This window comes from Neurospora tetrasperma (genome assembly GCF_000213175.1).
Source record: "Neurospora tetrasperma FGSC 2508 unplaced genomic scaffold NEUTE1scaffold_5, whole genome shotgun sequence".
Taxonomy (NCBI): domain Eukaryota; kingdom Fungi; phylum Ascomycota; class Sordariomycetes; order Sordariales; family Sordariaceae; genus Neurospora; species Neurospora tetrasperma.
The window spans coordinates 1,509,423-1,527,089 of NW_009799103.1; the positions used below are offsets into that span (position 1 = coordinate 1,509,423).

The window sequence follows — 17,667 nt, forward strand, 5'->3', positions numbered from 1 at the left end:
TGAAAATGCCGATGAGTGACGATGACGTGGAAGAGACAACAAGAGGAATACCTGAGAGAAGCAAGGGTTGTAGAAATGCGGATAGTGAAGCCATGTGTGAAGATAGAGTAAGCCTCGATGATAAAAAGACCCATGCACGAGATAAAGATAGATAGAAATAGAGATATAGTGTGAGACACCTCTTGACCATAATAAGCAAACGAACAGATCCATGTGTAGATGCATTAGTGACAGAGACAGAAGCCTCACTTCAGGCGGACTTTGCATATCCCAACGACAACAACAGCCTTGAACGCCGTTCGCAAGGCAGTGAGTGACACCAGAAACGCCTCGAAAACAACCCTGAGCCCAAACAGGAAAAAAAATTGAAAAAAAAAACGATAAAACAAGTGTACCCATAGAACGCCATCTTGTGCTGCACAACTGGGTATAGTGAGTGTAGTAGTAAGCCCAGTTAGAACCGTCCGTCAATGCCCCCCCTTTCCAAACCCACTCAAGACAAGACGAAAAAACAAGAAATGATACGATAACCTGAGGATACTAACGGATGTAGAGAGACAGGTTAAAATAAAATAAAAAGAGACGAAGGATGAGGTCATAAGTGACAACCTCAGTTGGCATCACGTCCCGAGCCACGATTGATGATATTGTTGATTCCCATATCGCCCACACTAGGAAGACGATTACCGTGACCCATATAAGGACTCGTCCCCTGGCTCGAGCCGCCATGGTGGGCATATCCGCCAGTAGTGCCCGTGCTTGACACGCTGTTGCTGTAGCCGTGATGGGGTTGGTAACCATAGTTCTGGTAGTTGCTCTGAGCGAATGCCTGGTGAGACGGGGTGCCTCCGCTGCCGGTGCTGCCGCCAGAAGTAGAGTGTGCGCCGCCGTGGATGGAGCCAGAGGGCTCGGGGCTGCTGTAGTCATCCACATCGTCGTCATCAATGGGTGTCAGACCGATTCCCGAGATGCCGCTATCATCGTCATATCCTGAGGAGGATTGGCCGTTTGCCAAACGTTCTTTGCGGCTGTATGAACGAGCGTGGGACTGGATGTTCTTGAGACCGTTGGACATGCACTGTTGCAAACTTTGTTGTCAGAGGTCTCCTACTCGACAGGAACGAAATAGGACAGGAAAAAAAAAAAACATACCTGTGCCTCAACAACGTGCCACTTCTCGCCACAGCGATCGGCCAAGGGCTTCCAGATCTCCTTACGCATGCTCATATACTCCTTGCTGAGACGCTCAAGTTTGAGACTGTCGAAATCGGTTTGACCTCGGCGCTCCATCAACCGCTCGTGACGCTTTCGGCAGGCATTGCCCGTCTTATTTGGGAAGGCCTCGCGCTGAATCTGGTTCCAATTCTTGCCCATGGCGCGGAGGGCGAGCAGTGCCCTGTCATCGTCCTGGTTCCACGCACCAGAAGAGGCGCGATGCTGTGCCGGTAGGGATCCACCCACGGGTCCTCCCATGGTGGCAGTGGGAATCTGCATTGAGGATACTGCGCTGACGGCATAAGCGTCGTATGAAGGCATGGCCATCTGGGGAGCAGCCGCTGTTGTGGAAAGATCCCCATAGTAGGAGACCTGGCGAGGTTGCTGATAGTATGACATGGTTGAAGCGGACTGGCCAAGAGAAACTGGAATATGTTGATATTGGTGGTGGTGATGAGCCGATGTTCGGGACAGATCAGGCATGATGTATAAAGCTTTTGTCGACTGGTAATCTCTTCTTCCTTACTGATGGGAAGTAGAAAGAAAATCAAGAGATAAAAATGAAGCAATGAAATGAGACCGAGCCGAACCGTCGAGTGTCGGGTTGATTAGGTGATTACCTATTAGACGAGAAGTAGATGATGGTATTCGATAGGTAACAGGCAGAAACTTGATGTATCAAAAGGAAGATGGCTCGTATCAAACGATGTTGATCGAGGAGACACAGATGGTGATAAGGAAACCGAGACCCCGAAAAGAAAATGAGACCTAGGAAATAGGAAGAGAGGAGTAATATTGATGATGGTGAACTTGTCGGGTTTGATGCACGTCAGATGAGCTTTGGAGAGCAGCAGAGGGTCGACTTATAAGTGAGATGACCTCCACCTCCACGTCAACACCACAGAAGTGAATCCACCGGCCTAGTGTAGACTCGGTCAGGCAGGGCCATGTCTGCGGGTAGAGATGTAACTCTAGCATGGCTGCCGGGTTGGAAGATCTGAAACAAGGGTAGAGGAAGGAACGGAGGGCAGATTTCTGATCTTGAAACCGAAAAAGTGTATCCAAACGAGCGAGTACTGCCGGCAGCGGCCTCTGCTAGTGGCTGGAGGGTTTCGACATGGCGTTCTTTTGGAGTTGGGCGGCTACGAGAGTAGGCCCTTTTGGAGTGGAGACTTGTTGTCGTCAAAAGGAGATTGCTGGTTGGACGGCGGCTAATGCCCTATGGGGGAGCTTGGGGCTGAACCGGGGTGTTTACATGGGGATGTGTACACTTGGAGGTCTGAGAACTGGACATTTTACAGATCCTAATAAGAAAAAACGAAGCAAATTCGAGAGTAGATGAAGAATATGAGCCCGCTCAACCAGCCCAGCTCTAATCATTGATTGATTTGACCTTGAATCTCAACGACATGACATACTAGAGTTGGCAGAATGTTTTGATGTCCGCTCTGTGGTCCAAGTACCAATAGCGTAACGGTTAGATCGCTTGACCAATGGCAACACGGCAACCATTAGACGCACTCCGCCGCAAATCTGAAGGATAGGCGAGACAGTTTGCGGTTCGCAGGACTAGACGCAGGTACCGTTGCACCATCAGGAACGGCATATGCCACCCATCACTACCACATCGACTGGGATGCGACAAGGACGGAGATGACCCAATGGTAAAGACTGAGGAAATCGTTTGGCGGAAGCGGAAAGAGACGCACGCTTGTGCAGTGTCAAATATAGCCGACGAAGCGGGAGGGATGCTGTCCTCTGTCTAACAGAACCACTTGAAGGTATGTTAACCGCCAGCCTTGTGCGATTCCCGAGCCCCGAGATATCCAGATATGTCTCGCCTCATGGTCCGTGTTCTCAAAAATTAAAAAGACTGTGAATTCAGCAATGAAATTGCGGATGAAACTCGATTCAAAGAATAGACTATGGATGTGAGTATTTTGGGCAAGCAGATGACCAAGCCCTACGGGGCATGATGGCCTGGAAACCAGGAGGGAAGCTTCCCTATGGACCCGCGATGGTGGAATGGCCTCATGATGTGACCAACAGCCTACCAGACGCAGTACGGGCCGCCGCCGCTCGCCATTGCAAGCAGCAGGCAAAGAAGGGCCAACAAGGTTGACCCATCTGCCGAGCAAAGCTGTACAGACCCGGCAGAATGGAACTGGATGAGAATGAGTTTAGGTAGACGCTCAATGGTATGGTAGCATGGACCGACGACGTGAAGCGCGATGATAAGATAATGGTCAAAGTCAGTGATGTTGTACTACTCAAGTCTCAAAGAAAGGGATCAGCGTGGGATTTTTGGCCGCCAACAAGGGGCAACAGATGCAGCAAGCATCGGGATACTAGCGGGATTACTGTGTGGACAGGGGTAGCATCGCGTAGAGTTTGCCGCGAGATGATTGCATGTTTGACTGAATGGAATGCAGGTCGCACCTTGACGGCAACTCATTGAGGTTGTGAACGAGGCTCGTCCCTGACAAAATTGGTGAGAAGTCTGCCGAATGGTTGTAAGTGTCATGGTCATAGTACATTATCCTTGGGCATTGATACTCTTCCATACTACGCATTCGAGCGTGTTTATCACACCTCTGAACTCTGCAATTCCTGGATGAAAATATCCCCAGCGGACTTTAGCCAAGATTATCCTTGGGTCACAGCTTTGTACATCTCTGCCGACATGACTTGTTGGCGTGGTAGTGCCACCTTGGGATATTTAGGGAGTTGGGGCCTTTGTTGAACGGAAAATGAAGTTATCGCCACTTTGTAGTTTACCGCGCTAACCTCTTAAATGCCGGCAGAGGTGTGTTGGACTAGTTTGACCTGCCCAGTTGGTTGATCGCCCGTTAAAGCTGCGGCCAAAGATCTGATCAATTTGGTCATGGACGAGCGAGATGCGTACGTGCATCGAGAGAGCTTCAGGCGTGCCTTGGCTGTTCAAGGATTCTTGTTATCGTCGGGAAAACTTGAATCACGAAGGCAAGTTTGACGGCGGGAGATTGAGGTGTCGCTGAACCCAAAGGGAAAAAAAAAGACAAAAAAATTTGAAACAGGCGCGCGTTAAAAGAGGAGGAGCAACAGTGACTACAACATAACTATGTAGCGCCATGGCACCTTACTATCGCAGCGTTGCAGCGTCACAGTCGCAATCAATGGTCGTCGATCTGGGGAACAGAGAGGGAACGAAGGAACGGTGGGGGCTGATCTTCGTTTACCCGAGGGTGGTACGTGCATCTTTTGCCAAGACACTAGCACCTACCTAACAGCGACTACCCTGCTCTTTGTCAGATCTGTTTGCTCATGTTAGAGGACTATGATCGTCTTGGCCAGACTAGCGTGTAAAAGTGAGCACACACTAACAAATCAAATTGGGCTCTATCCACAGTGACACCGCCCATGTTTCGAAGCGCTGCTTTCCCAACTTGACGCATTTTAATGTCTGTCAATTCGGGTCTGCCCTTTTCTCCGCGACCCCGACTCTTCCACTTGATGGGCAGTTTGTTCTCGCCATTTTCACCAATCCAACGACTGCTACGTCTATGGTTAGGATACGTGGGCTTCTGCGGCAACATCTCTCCTTTGCATAGCTTTCCTCTCCCTTCGCACCGACAATGGTTTTTTTTTTTTTTTTTTTTTTTTTTTTTTTTCCGAATAGGCAAACGCCGGAGATTTTGTGGTTGACCCGGTTTCGAGCCTTTGGAATCTCCGCCATACCTGTATCTCGTCCACATGTTTCTGGTCATCACTGAGAACGATTTAGGTGTGCGACATTAAAGTCAGTTGGCCCCAATGTGCTTTTGTCGGCTCTTCATGCCGCTTCAGCTGCCGTGACCAAATCCAGTCGGCGGGCTCTACTGCGGCCCAGCTGCTCGGGAGATAGTGACGGCGTCCGGGCCTGATCGCTTCCACAAGACTTCCCTGGGACACAACACCGCATCCGCAGGTGCGTACCCGATAGCAAGTCCTGTCACGACTGGACCCAGGTTGGCGGGATCTTGAACCCTTGGTGTGCATTGCAGGCGTTGTCGGCCGTCTTGTTACATTGCCAGTAACCACACCGTTATTGTGCAGGACGCTCAACGACAAACTATAAGTCCCCGCAATCTTCAAGGCGAATGTCAAATCTTGGTATAACAGGGACCTATGCACCGGCAGGTAGGGTGGGAGAAAGCTTTGGTAACAAGTGTCCACGGGCGGGCGGAAGCCAAGGACGGCATGAAGCGTCACGTAGCCATTCAGAACCATCAGGCTGAAGATAAGCCTTTTCAACCGTTACGCTAACGCTCCCCACAAGACTCTTGTTCGACACCATCACAGCTCCCCATGTGAATGGGACAAAGATTCAATACAAAATGGCCCGAGAATATTCTCTTGCAAAGTTCCTGGACCACGGCCAATGGGCGATTTACATAATCCGGGTACCATGGACCAATGAGCATTGCCTGGGGTATATCAGCCTGCTATTCAGGCTAATTTGAAAGCTTGCTACCACGCTTATGGCCACGCACCAGCTTCCCCAACAACCGGCGCCCTTCTGATACGCCGTATCTGGAGCAGATCTGCACCATGGACGTTGCTTGGCCTTCACTGACATACTCACATCCCTGCCTTGGCGTTCTTAGTCACCAACCGTATACTCTCTACAACAGAGCACGCCTGTTCAGACTGTCTGTTCTTGACGGCTCAAACCACATACAATTTCACCTCACCGATTGTTACAGGATACCCGTCAATTTGCGGGTTCGGATGTCATGACGGCTTTGATGCTTGGACTGCGAGCTCGATGTTCCACGACCTAGATAATGTTGACGGTTGAGGTTCATTCAAACTCAACTCCGTGCTACCGATATACGGCACGAAAAGCATGCAGAAGCACCCATGCCGACGGGATCATCAGCCGGTCTACCCCTCATCTTCCCCCGGAGTGGTGTTGACGTGTGGTTGGAGGGTTACAGTCCCTCGGCATGGAAAAGACCGACCACTAACGAGGCTACTCTCGATGCTTCTTGGTGCGGTTCAATATGATGCGCACCGGTAATAACACACGCTTGCGCTTGAGCTGAAGTTATTATACTGTGATGGCATCTCTTTCCGATCTAGACTGGGACATAGCTGCAGGACTTGTGATACGTTCAGGGTCTTTACCAAAGATTGTGCTAACAAGGCAGGCTCAATGTTCTATTTGAACGCCGTCCGTTGTCATTAAATAGTCTGCAGTCGCCCCTCAATCAACTTGTGGTCACCTCTTGCTACCTGTCTTGCAATCAATATCGTCAAACCTTGTCGTTGTCTTTTTCTTGCCTTCATCAGCAGGCTTGTTTTTCTCTCGGTCACTCAGTCCAGTTGAGCCGTCTAAGCAGGACCTCTTCTTCACCTACGCGTACCCAGCTATAGAAGACAAAGAAACCTCAATCTTTCAGTCAAGATGGGTGGTGGAGGCGGCTCCGGCGCAGCTGGTATTTATGATGCCGCTCTTCAGAGGCGTGAGGCAGTGATGGGGAAGAGTGGCCCTGCAGCACTTGTCAAGAACTTCCGGGTCTTTTCTATTGCATGCTTCGCATGTATCGGCGGTGTGCTTTATGGGTACAACCAAGGAATGTTCTCGGGTGTCCTCGCCATGCCATCCTTTCAGAAACGTGAGTCGCGATCCTTGAAGCCACATATTCCCGAAACTGTTGTTAACCTTACGGGTGAACCTCAAACAGACATGGGCGAATACGATCCGATAGACCCCAACGCGAGTCAGACAAAGAAGGGCTGGCTAACCGCAATTCTTGAGCTTGGTGCTTGGCTTGGTACGCTTCTGTCTGGGTTCATGGCAGAGGTTCTCTCGAGAAAGTACGGTGTGCTAGTGGCGTGCTTGGTTTTCATGCTGGGTGTGGTCATCCAAGCCACGTCTATCTCTGGAGGACATGAGACCATTCTTGCCGGACGGTTTATCACGTAGGTCGTGGCTGATTACTCTTGAATCGTCTATCAGCCCCTACTAACATGACATTGCTCAACAGGGGTATGGGTGTCGGATCCTTAGCCATGATCATTCCCATTTACAACTCGGAAGTTGCACCACCTGAGGTCCGTGGAGCTCTTGTTGCTCTCCAGCAGTTGGCTATCTGCTTCGGTATCATGGTCAGCTTCTGGATTGACTAGTAAGTCTTCTTTGTTTTCGACTTCTGTCACACTATGGGGTCACTGATATCAAATATTACGTAGCGGAACCAACTATATCGGCGGCACCAAGCTCGAGACCCAATCCGACGCCGCCTGGCTTGTACCCGTCTGCCTTCAACTCGCCCCCGCTCTCATTCTGTTTTTCGGCATGATGTTCATGCCCTTCTCCCCACGCTGGCTCATCCACCACGGCCGGGAGGCGGAAGCTCGAAAGATCCTCTCCACCCTTCGCGGTCTATCCCAAGACCACGAGCTTGTCGAGCTCGAGTTCCTCGAGATTAAGGCCCAGTCTCTCTTTGAAAAACGCAGCATTGCCGAATTGTTTCCCGAATTGCGCGAGCAGACAGCCTGGAATACCTTTAAGCTCCAGTTTGTCGCCATAGAGAAGCTTTTCCGGACAAAAGCAATGTTCCGACGTGTTGTCGTGGCGACCGTAACCATGTTCTTCCAGCAGTGGTCCGGCATCAATGCGATTCTCTACTACGCCCCGCAAATCTTCAAGCAGCTTGGACTGAGCGGCAACACAACTTCACTCCTGGCTACGGGTGTAGTAGGCATTGTCATGTTCATCGCAACGGTTCCTGCCGTGCTGTGGATTGACCGTGTTGGTCGCAAGCCCGTGCTTACTATCGGTGCCCTCGGGATGGCTACCTGCCATATCATCATCGCTGTCATTGTTGCCAAGAACGTGGACCAATGGGAGACTCATAAGGCTGCTGGATGGGCTGCTGTAGCCATGGTCTGGCTATTCGTCATTCACTTTGGATACTCATGGGGTCCATGTGCCTGGATCATTGTTGCTGAGATCTGGCCGTTGAGTACGAGGCCATATGGTGTCTCTCTAGGAGCTTCGAGCAACTGGATGAACAACTTTATCGTTGGCCAGGTCACGCCAGATATGTTAAAGGCGATCCCGTACGGAACGTACATCATCTTCGGGTTGCTGACCTATATGGGTGCCGCCTTTATTTGGTTCTTTGTGCCGGAAACGAAGAGATTAACCTTGGAAGAGATGGTAAGTGTCCCTTCTCATAGTTCCGGCTATGCTGTTCCTCTTCTCATTTCGAAGGGTTAATCAACTAACACAGCACTCACAGGACATTATCTTCGGATCCGAAGGCACTGCACAAGCCGACAATGAGCGCATGGAGGAGATCAATGCTGAGATTGGTCTTACCCGATTCCTGCAAGGTGGTAGTGGTGCCATCCAAGGTGCTGCTAATGGAAGCGATACTGGTTATGATGCGGAGAAGGGGAAGAGCGAACACTATTCTCAGCATGTCTAAGTTACCGCAATCACTGCCGCAGTATTTCGCTCTCCGAGCTCACACTTTATGAGGCGTACATTGTCAGTTTTAGAAATGATTTGGTCTTTGCCCCCCTTTGAGCGCTTCGGCAGATAGAGAAAGAGGCAGACGAGTATTGACAACCACAGAATCTCCTGAAACCCAAAGTATGAGATTTCTCTCGTATCCAAGGATGTTGTTCGTCCCTCTTTACTTAACTGTGGTCCATATCACAAAGTCTGGATACGAATGTGCCCGAGTGTTGCAGGTCATTTATGTCCGCACTGATGTACTGTGTATTCTATGGTGTTGATGTTGATCCCGGCTAAGTCTATAATAGGAATCTGGCTAGGCTTGGGAAGCACACATGTATCCTCCCTGTGTATCATCCCGTACCTTTTCTAGGCGTCCGGTCTGTGCCTGGTCCGTGCATCGGGCAAGCAAGTGCATGGACGAGTGGCCTGACATCTTCCCTTTGGTTTATTTGACGTTTCCGTGACGTTTACAAACTCGATCACGAGCTGACAACCCACAAGACGAACGTTCGAGTGACGTTATCGTATGATTTTGGGAAAGCCGGACTTCAGGTCAGTCCGGCAACGCAGGGTTGTTTTTGGCTTGCCCTTTGCATTCAGTTGCGTTTGGCTGCATGTACGTGGTCGTTGAAGGCAATGGCAGACCTGGACTCCGGGTTTTCGACATCATAAGCATGTGAAGTCAAATAGTTCCCATCTACTTTCTCCGGCTCCCTCGGTTGTGTTGACAAAGGTTCTCGAAGCGCTTCCTGACTCAAATCCTGCACCCGCGCTCGTACCCAACTTACTTATACACTCGACGAGACTTCTCACATCAACAATCCTTACCTGATCCTCTAATCACAGTATATTCTTGGCTTCCTTCTCACCAGCCATAAAAATGGGTGCGCTCACCGAAAACCTCGAGTTCCCCTTCCGCCGTGCTTCCGGCCTCGACCCGCCTCCCGAGTACGCCTGGCTCCGCAAGACCGACCCGGTGACCCAGGTCCGCCTCTTCGACGGCAGCCTCGCCTGGCTGGTGACCAAGTACCACGACGTCTGCCAGGTGGCCACAGATGAGCGGCTGTCCAAGGAGCGCACGAGGCCCGGCTTCCCCGAGCTCGCCGCGGGAGGGAAAGAGGCGGCCAAGAATCGGGCCACGTTTGTGGACATGGATCCGCCCAAGCACATGCAGTATCGCGGCATGGTTCAGCCGATTTTTGAAATGGAACATGTCAAGGAGCTGGAACCGTACATCCAGAAGACGGTGGATGACTTGTTGGAGAGGATGAAGAATATGGGGTGCGAGGGCGGTCCGGTGGATCTGGTGCAGAATTTCGCGCTGCCGGTGCCTTCTTATGTGAGTTTTGGGGTTTTTGTCTACTTTTCGTGGTAAAGCGAACTTGTTAACTTTGCGAGTAGATCATATATACCATCCTCGGCGTTCCGGTTGAGGACCTCGAGTTTTTGACTCAGCAGAACTCCATCCGTACGAACGGAAGTTCGACAGCGCGAGAGGCATCTGCTGCTAATCAGTATGTTTCCCCATGCTCCTGGCGCTTGTCGTTTCCACAAGAAACTAACTTCATCCTAGGGAACTCCTCAACTACCTCCGCCGTCTCGCCGAACAGCGTCTGCAGGAGCCCGAGGATGACTTGCTCAGCAAGCTTATGACCGAGCAAGTCAAGACCGGCAAGCTCGACACAGCCGATGCCGTCCAGATGGCTTTCCTCTTGCTAGTGGCTGGTAATGCCACCATGGTTAACATGATTGCCTTGGTTCGTTTTCCGTCCTCTTCATACCTACCATAGGCACCTATTCTCCATCCCATGTCCAAACCCGCTAACTCTCCCTCCTGTTCACACTCACCCAGGGCATCGTGACCCTCTTCCTAAACCCTTCCCAACTCGAAGAACTCAAGCGCGACCCCTCTGTAGTCCCTGCCTTTGTCGAAGAACTAAGCCGATTCCACACCGCTTCGGCCATGGCCATCCGCCGCGTTGCCAAGGAGGACCTGGAGATCCGCGGCAAGACCATCAAGAAAGGCGAGGGCGTCATTGCCTCCAACTTGTCGGCCAACCGCGACGAGGAGGTGTTCAAGGATGCGGACAAGTTCGACATGCATCGCGAGTGGCCTGTGAAAGAGCTCGGGTTTGGGTGGGGAGAACATAGGTGCATCGCGGAGTTTTTGGCGAAGGCGGAGCTGAAGGCTGTTTTTGGTGAGTTCAATTTCGTTTTTGTGGGTTTGAGTTTTAACTGGCTCCGGAGAAGTTTGGTAGTGGAAGCAATGTGAGTGCCCATACGGGAAGTAATTGTTGGCTGACTTGGGTGTTGTTTAGAAACTATTTTCAAGAAGTTGCCGGATCTGAAGATTGCGGTGCCTTTTGACGAGATTGAATACACGCCGCTTGACCGCGATGTTGGCATTGTTAAGCTGCCTGTTACTTGGTAAGTCCGAGAGCTGGAGTGAAAATGGATTGGGAGTGATGTAAGCGCGGAATGTCTTTATATGAGGTAGACATCAAAATCACTTTGGATGCGCTTTCCCTTCCCAAATGATGACGCCCTTGGCCTCTACCTCCACTTCCAGTCAATTTCATCCAAAATTTCCAATACATCAGTATTCATGGTGTTTCGTCTGACGTGGCCGATACCTTCCTTGGCGCTCCATCAAGGCGGTTATCCCATGCGGAACGGGCCGTGACTCAGACGGTGATGTCCGAAGTGACGGAGTGACTCACGTTCAAGAACACAATCACATTTTGATAATGAGTTGAGAAGAAGTGAAAAAGAGAAACAAAAAGATTGAAGCGATTGCCTGCCTTCGGTTCATCAAAGAACATACAAGTGAACAAACCACCACCTGAAATCTCCAAGCTTTACATTTCCCAACCCAACCAGCCCAACAGCATGGCCTCGTCAACGCCCACTCTCCGTCCCGAAACCGTTCTTGTAACAGGGTCATCCGGCCATCTCGGCCGGGCCCTGATGCTCTCCCTTCCCTCATACGGGTACACTCCAATCGGCCTTGACATCAAGCCCAACTCAACCACCACCTTCATCGGGTCCTTCGGCGACGCCTCCCTGCTCCAAAACCTCTTCTCCCCCAGCTGGCTTCGCGCCCAACCGGAAATTTCCTCTTCCAACCACCCCAATCTCGAGCCCATCTCGCACATCATCCACTGCGCAACGCTGCACAAGCCGCACATCGAGTCCCACACCAAAGCGCAGTTTGTCCAGACAAACATTGCCGACACGCTTACGCTACTTGAGGCAGCAGCTGCCACCACAACTACAACCACAACTTCCGGCGACCCCGACGCCAACACAAACTCGGAAAGAACAACCATCAAATCATTCACCTACATTTCCACCACCTCCACCTTTGGCCGTTCCCTCTCGCCCCTCCCCTTCTTTGTTCCAGGCGTCCCAAAACCCGCAGTCCACATAACCGAACAAACGCCCTGCCTGCCCAAGAACATCTACGGCCTAACCAAATCCAGCGCCGAGGATCTGTGCTACTTGATCTCTTCTTCTTCTTCTTCTTCATTACCCATAATAATCCTCAAAACCTCCCGCTTCTTCCCCGAAGCCGACGACGACGCAGACAGAAGGAACATGCTAGGAGACGAAAACCTCAAGCTCTGCGAACTAGCATACCGAAGAGTGGACATAGCCGACATTGTCTCGGCTTGCGTGGCCTCTATAAGAGCACAACAAACTACGTCTACGCGCGGGACCAGCAACAAGAGGATAGGCCGCAACTTTGGGAAGTACATCATTAGTAGCCCTTCGCCCTTTTTGGACCTGCCGCAGGAGGATTGGGTGAGGTTAAATACCTCGAGTCCTGACGGAGCAGGCGCAGAGAAGGTGTTTGCCGAGGTGGCAGAACGACTTTGTCCTGGTATTGGGGCGGTAATGGAACAGAAAGGGTGGAAGTGGTTGGGTAGGGTGGATAGGGTTTATGATTCGCGGTTGGCGATGGAGGAAACTGAAAATGGGGGACTGGGGTGGAAGCCGGAGTGGACTTTCCAGAGGGCGCTGGAGAGGATTGTGAGGGGGGAGGAGTGGAGGAGTGGGTTGACAAGGGAGGTGGGGAAGTTGGGATATCATGATAGGGTTTGGGGGGTGTATACTACTGAGTGATATGAGGGGAGCAATGAGGGTTGTTGTTGAAGACTCGAGAGGGAGATGGGCAGTGAATGCGAAGACGAGGACGATATCTGAAAAAAGGGGGTGGCCCGTGCGTCGGAGAGAAGGTCCAGAAGTAAACAAATGAGTTAAACATGGCACTGAAGAGGAATGAGTAGTAGGTGCTAACTGTCATGCGTATTGAGTCCCACTGAATGATAAGCTATGAAAAACCTTGAATTTGCGGAGAACGAAACGTAACTAAGGTGAAAATTAGCGGGCACTGACAAGCAGAACTGAAACCTTCCATATCATGAGCGCACAACCATCCGCCACCGGCGCGTAAGAAAACCCATCATCCCTCTCACCTTCCTTGAACAAGCCACAACGCTCCTGACAATCAACATGCCATTACCTCCCCATCTCATCTCAAAACCCCCCATCAGTCCTTGGTAACGTAAAGATAAACCACCGGCTTCTGTCCCGGCAATCCACTTCTGCTCTTATCCCATCCCAAATCTTTGCAAGTCTTCTGCAACAACTCCTTATCATCGCCCCTGAACGCCAAACCACGATACCAGCGTCCATTGCCACCTTGCACCACCTCAAACAGCTTGTTCTTCTTCTTGCTCGGATTAGTCGCGCCAAACCCATACATGAGTTCCTGGACGGTAGTCGAGACGGGAACATGACAGGCGTGAAACGGCAAGCGGGCGTTGGGCGGCTGATGCCAGGGAGGCGTAGCGCCGCACTTGAACACGTGGATCTTCGTGTGCTCGGGCGGGAAGAAATAGTTGTAACCGGGTTCGCAGCCGACGCCGCCGGTGCTGTTCATCATGTTGGCCGCCGGCATGTTGGGGTTGATGACGGGGTAGGGCTGGGGAGTGCGGCCGCTGCCGCCTAAGCCGGAGATGTACTGGTAAGGTTGAGGGAAGAGACTGGGGGTAGCGGCCATGGCGCTGCCCCAGGCGGGAGCAGCAGGAGCAGCCGGCGCCGGGGCCTGGGCGTAGTAATAAGGGGAAGCCGCAGGTGCAGCGGGCTGTTGAGCGAAGCCATAAGCGGAAGCGGGAGCCGGCATTCCGGGAATGACTCGCGGGACAGCAGCTGGGTTCGGAACAGAACCGGGAGGGAAGGCGCCGGGACGAGGAGTGCGGGGAGGGGGAGGGCCGGGATCACGGCCGAAAGCCGGGTTGGAGCCACCGCCGAGAACAAAAGACATTTTGAAAATGGATCCTTAGTAGTTGCCTTGGGGGTAAACGTCGACCCAAGTCTGGCTGATAGGATCCCAAAGTCTCTGTAAGCCTCCGGGAGTAGGGAAGGAAGGGATGTGAATCAAGGGATCTTGTTGGGCAGAGGTCTCGTTAATTCTGGCTAGAATTCGGGAACGCTGACGGAAGTATTCAAAGTCAGAATCTTCGCTTCCTGTTTCGCTGTGAGCGTAATCGTCCTCGTGTCCGTTATCGTCCGTTTCAGGGATGTAAGAAGGTGTTTGGTCTGAAAATGGTCAGCGTCTGTTCCCAGGTACGGTAGAACTGCTTGTAACATACACTCTTCAGCGTCACTGACACTGTAAGAATCTCCGTAGGGCTCTTCAGAGTCCTCGGCTTTGTCTCCAAGGAAAACCTCGGTCTGCCAGAGGATACGGTCGTTGGCGTCGTAGAAAGCACCAAGTAGCAAGACAGCCCAGCAACCCAGATCAGGGGATGCGTGAGTGACTTGAGTTATAACGCACTTGACTGCCGGGTAGGGCAAGTCTACTGTACCTTCCCACTCTTCGATATGAGGAGAGGCCACGGTTGAGGCTCGTTGTCGGCGGTCTCCCAGGCGAGAGGACTGCCGATGAAGGAGTGTGAGGGCTGAGGGCGGGTACCCTGAAAGCGGTAATGCGAATAGTGACGAGTGGTCGAGAGAATGCTTGCTGGGCTGATCTTGTTCGCGATGAAGAGAAAGAGGAAAGGAACAGAAGGAGTGTACGACGTGGGCTTTAAGTACTCCAGGATACGGTGGTACCTCCACGAAAAGTTTGACAGCTTCATGATGCCATGGCTGTAAGGAGACCCCTTGTGATCGAGTTCTGTGACAAGATAAGACCATATCGCTACCCTCTGGGTAACCACGACGGTGAAGAGACGACTAAGCGGTTGGGTTGTTGGTTGGAAGTCGACTGTCTGGTCTTCTGAAGCTCAGTTTGCCTGACAGACATCTTGGGCAACGCAAGCTTCGTGACAGGGTAGAATTCACAGACCGAATGCTTCTTGGATCATGAAGACATCTGTCCCATTTTGTTGTGTCATGGGAACACCTATCTCGCAAGTTGATGCCTCAGCACACATCGGACTGATGACCGCAATTTCCCCTGACTGATAGCGAGGGGCCAGTGACTCGGTGTTTGACATTCTTGACCGGCCAAGTCTGAGCACGACATGCTCTGGAACCTCTGGCCAGTCATCCATAACGTCCAAAAAGAGAACCAACAGCCAGAAGATAACGGCTGATAGATCAGCCGTTGCAGACGGAAAGAGTTGAACCAATGCAGTTTTACAGCTGAAGAATCGAAGATTAACTCGAGTCACGACGATCAATGCCATCTCTGCATGATAATCGGGGTGCCCTGAGGTGCGATCGAGGTGTGAATCATTCACTGTTCATTTCACGACCAGACGAGGAAGCGTTGGTGACAATTGGTAAGACCGATGACGTTACCCAATCCCACGTATCCCTTCTGTTATACTTTGGTTAGTCATCACCCGTTGACCGATGGTTTGGCGCGGGAAATCGCAATACACATGAAAATTGAGCACTGTGACGAGGAATCCAATAACAAGTCTTGTATCTACTCACATTCTGTAGCCTGTGAGCGGTGTGGAGAGGAGGCTCCTCGCTCTTTGATCTAGCTGCTTCGAATCGCTGGCTTCCTCCATCAATGTTCGGTGACACACAGATATGCGCTCTCCCTTGGCATGCCCCATGTGGTGACATGCTTCATCTTCTCCCAACTCTCTCGAATCTGGAAAAGCGTCCAGCACTAGGGGCGACCAAATATTGAAATATGTTGGCGTCAATCGCCCACATCCACATCTCTCCCAACCAGTTTCACAAATGCCCCCTTCATCCTATCCTTCTTGGACAGCGGTGGTGGTGCCGACTGGGTTTCCTCCGCCTCTCGTTTTGCAGTCTTCCTCTTTTGCACCTCATTGACCAATCCCTTCAAATAGACCTCTGCCTGAACAGTAGCGCTGTACTCGCCAGGCGTCCAGCTCCAGACGTTCTTTCTGCCCGGATCCGCCCCAGCGGCCAAGAGCGTCCTCAGTACCAAAAGGTTCCCATTGCCGCTAGCAAAGTGCAGCGCCGTGTTTCCATCCAGGTCTGCTTGCGCCAGCGCAGCAGGAGCTCCGCCGGGAGCCCAAGTAAGCAGGATCTGCACAACGGTATCGTGGCCGTTCAGACTAGCCTCCATGACGGCATCGCGGCCGCGAATATCCTGACGCAAGATGGACTGCGGGTCGTTTTCGCACAGGAAGTGGACGATTTCGGTATGACCGGCCGAGGCTGCTAGCATGAGTGCGGTTTGGTGTTCATCGTTTAGTGCGGGGGTGCCCTCTTCGTGACCGAGTTCGACAAGGATCTTGCAGATGGAGAGATGGCCGAGAGAAGCGGCTAGGTGGAGGTTCGAGTTCGCATTCCCGCAGATGGAATGATCGGGGTTGTGGAGGAGATAAGGGTGAGAGCGGAGGATGCGCTTGACGAGGAGGTGGTCGTTTATGTGGATTGCGCGCCGAAGGCGGATCGAGGGATCAATCCTGAGGAGGGAGACCAGCAAGGTTAGTAGGTAGTCACAGTCAGTCACTCTCTTTTTGACTCGATTCGTCATTTGGGGCGGTTTTACATGTTTGCGTAGAGAGCGTGTGTATTAGCACGTCCATTCTCTAGAGGACCGAGGTGTTGTCTGAGGAAAACCCCCTCATGGTAGGAGGTCTGGTGCGGCGTCGGACGACTTGTGGATGGATGATGGTTTTGTGTTGGCGGACTGCCGATGCATGTTTGGTGGCCGGACGGAGGATGGCGGGGCAATGGCCCAAACAAACAACTGCAGTGGAAGCTGCGCCTTGTGATCGCGATCCAGCGCCAATGGATTTGCCAAGCGGGGGAAGTCTCAGGCCGTTTTAAGTCCGGCCCGGCTTATCGGCGCTTCCTGTGCTTAGGTCAGACATTACACACCAGCCACCAAAACAACACCCATGGCGGACAGAGGTATTCGACAAAGGCATTGGAGACGAGATAATGGTATTGTACCTCTAACCTTCAAAACCTCAAATCGCGGATGGATGCAACGCTGTGGGCCTGTCAATCCCCCAAACCTTAGCGGGCTTAACGCCCATACGACGTTACAATTAGTGGGAACATACGCGGAACAGTTAGCGCTAGACTGCATGGGTGTTAATCTTGGCGCCCGGTCGTCCCGTCGCCCATCCTCCTCCACTTCTGCTGGCGACAACGCCAACGACAACTACGTTGACAACAACAAAACTTGGATATCACAGACATTGACGACTTGGACCAATCAGATACGTATTTCCTATCTCGAACGAGTCTCAGAGTAAAAATTTACGCTTGCAATGGTGGCCATAAGCAACGGCCATTCTGCTATTCGAGAGTGTCCGGACCGTGTTCAACAGTGCCCAAAACGCCAAGAACCGTGAATAGCTTCATGCTATGACCTTTGAAAAAGCTGAAAATTCTAAAGTGACGACTCTGTACAAGGCCAAAGAATGATTGCCATCTTCTGACAGGTTTCGCATCAGAAAGTCTCAGTGAAGTACATGGGAAAGTCGGTACCCTGTAGTCAA

At 51.7% G+C, this 17,667-nt stretch overlaps 7 protein-coding genes across 7 annotated transcripts; 4 read left to right on the plus strand and 3 right to left on the minus strand.

The window, feature by feature from the left end:
* Positions 1-610: 610 nt before the first annotated feature.
* Positions 611-1,614, minus strand: NEUTE1DRAFT_85604 (uncharacterized protein; the record flags this gene model as incomplete). The annotated part of the gene is made up of 2 exons (XM_009854906.1): positions 611-1,078; positions 1,153-1,614. 2 exons carry the CDS (start codon positions 1,612-1,614, stop codon positions 611-613), a joined length of 930 nt encoding a protein of 309 aa, XP_009853208.1.
* A 2,395-nt stretch (positions 1,615-4,009) lies between these two features.
* NEUTE1DRAFT_102800 (uncharacterized protein) lies at positions 4,010-5,499 on the plus strand (the record flags this gene model as incomplete). Its single annotated transcript, XM_009854907.1, has 5 exons — positions 4,010-4,021; positions 4,322-4,442; positions 5,060-5,161; positions 5,290-5,378; positions 5,428-5,499. The coding sequence occupies 5 exons, from the start codon at positions 4,010-4,012 to the stop codon at positions 5,497-5,499; spliced, it is 396 nt and encodes a 131-aa protein (XP_009853209.1).
* A 1,144-nt stretch (positions 5,500-6,643) lies between these two features.
* NEUTE1DRAFT_85607 (uncharacterized protein) lies at positions 6,644-8,675 on the plus strand (the record flags this gene model as incomplete). Its single annotated transcript, XM_009854908.1, has 5 exons — positions 6,644-6,854; positions 6,924-7,161; positions 7,227-7,367; positions 7,432-8,404; positions 8,487-8,675. 5 exons carry the CDS (start codon positions 6,644-6,646, stop codon positions 8,673-8,675), a joined length of 1,752 nt encoding a protein of 583 aa, XP_009853210.1.
* A 788-nt stretch (positions 8,676-9,463) lies between these two features.
* Positions 9,464-11,437, plus strand: NEUTE1DRAFT_117740 (cytochrome P450 55A2; the record flags this gene model as incomplete). The annotated part of the gene is made up of 5 exons (XM_009854909.1): positions 9,464-10,049; positions 10,112-10,224; positions 10,284-10,467; positions 10,563-10,908; positions 11,029-11,437. 5 exons carry the CDS (start codon positions 9,591-9,593, stop codon positions 11,139-11,141), a joined length of 1,215 nt encoding a protein of 404 aa, XP_009853211.1.
* Positions 11,438-11,599: 162 nt separating this feature from the next.
* NEUTE1DRAFT_85613 (uncharacterized protein) lies at positions 11,600-12,835 on the plus strand (the record flags this gene model as incomplete). Its single annotated transcript, XM_009854910.1, has 1 exon — positions 11,600-12,835. The coding sequence occupies one exon, from the start codon at positions 11,600-11,602 to the stop codon at positions 12,833-12,835; it is 1,236 nt and encodes a 411-aa protein (XP_009853212.1).
* Positions 12,836-13,262: 427 nt separating this feature from the next.
* Positions 13,263-14,039, minus strand: NEUTE1DRAFT_85616 (uncharacterized protein; the record flags this gene model as incomplete). Its single annotated transcript, XM_009854911.1, has 1 exon — positions 13,263-14,039. One exon carries the CDS (start codon positions 14,037-14,039, stop codon positions 13,263-13,265), a length of 777 nt encoding a protein of 258 aa, XP_009853213.1.
* Positions 14,040-15,629: 1,590 nt separating this feature from the next.
* On the minus strand, positions 15,630-16,772 carry NEUTE1DRAFT_147908 (uncharacterized protein; the record flags this gene model as incomplete). Its single annotated transcript, XM_009854912.1, has 2 exons — positions 15,630-16,620; positions 16,707-16,772. Coding segments are annotated over 2 exons (744 nt in total).
* Between the last annotated feature and the right edge of the window lie 895 nt (positions 16,773-17,667).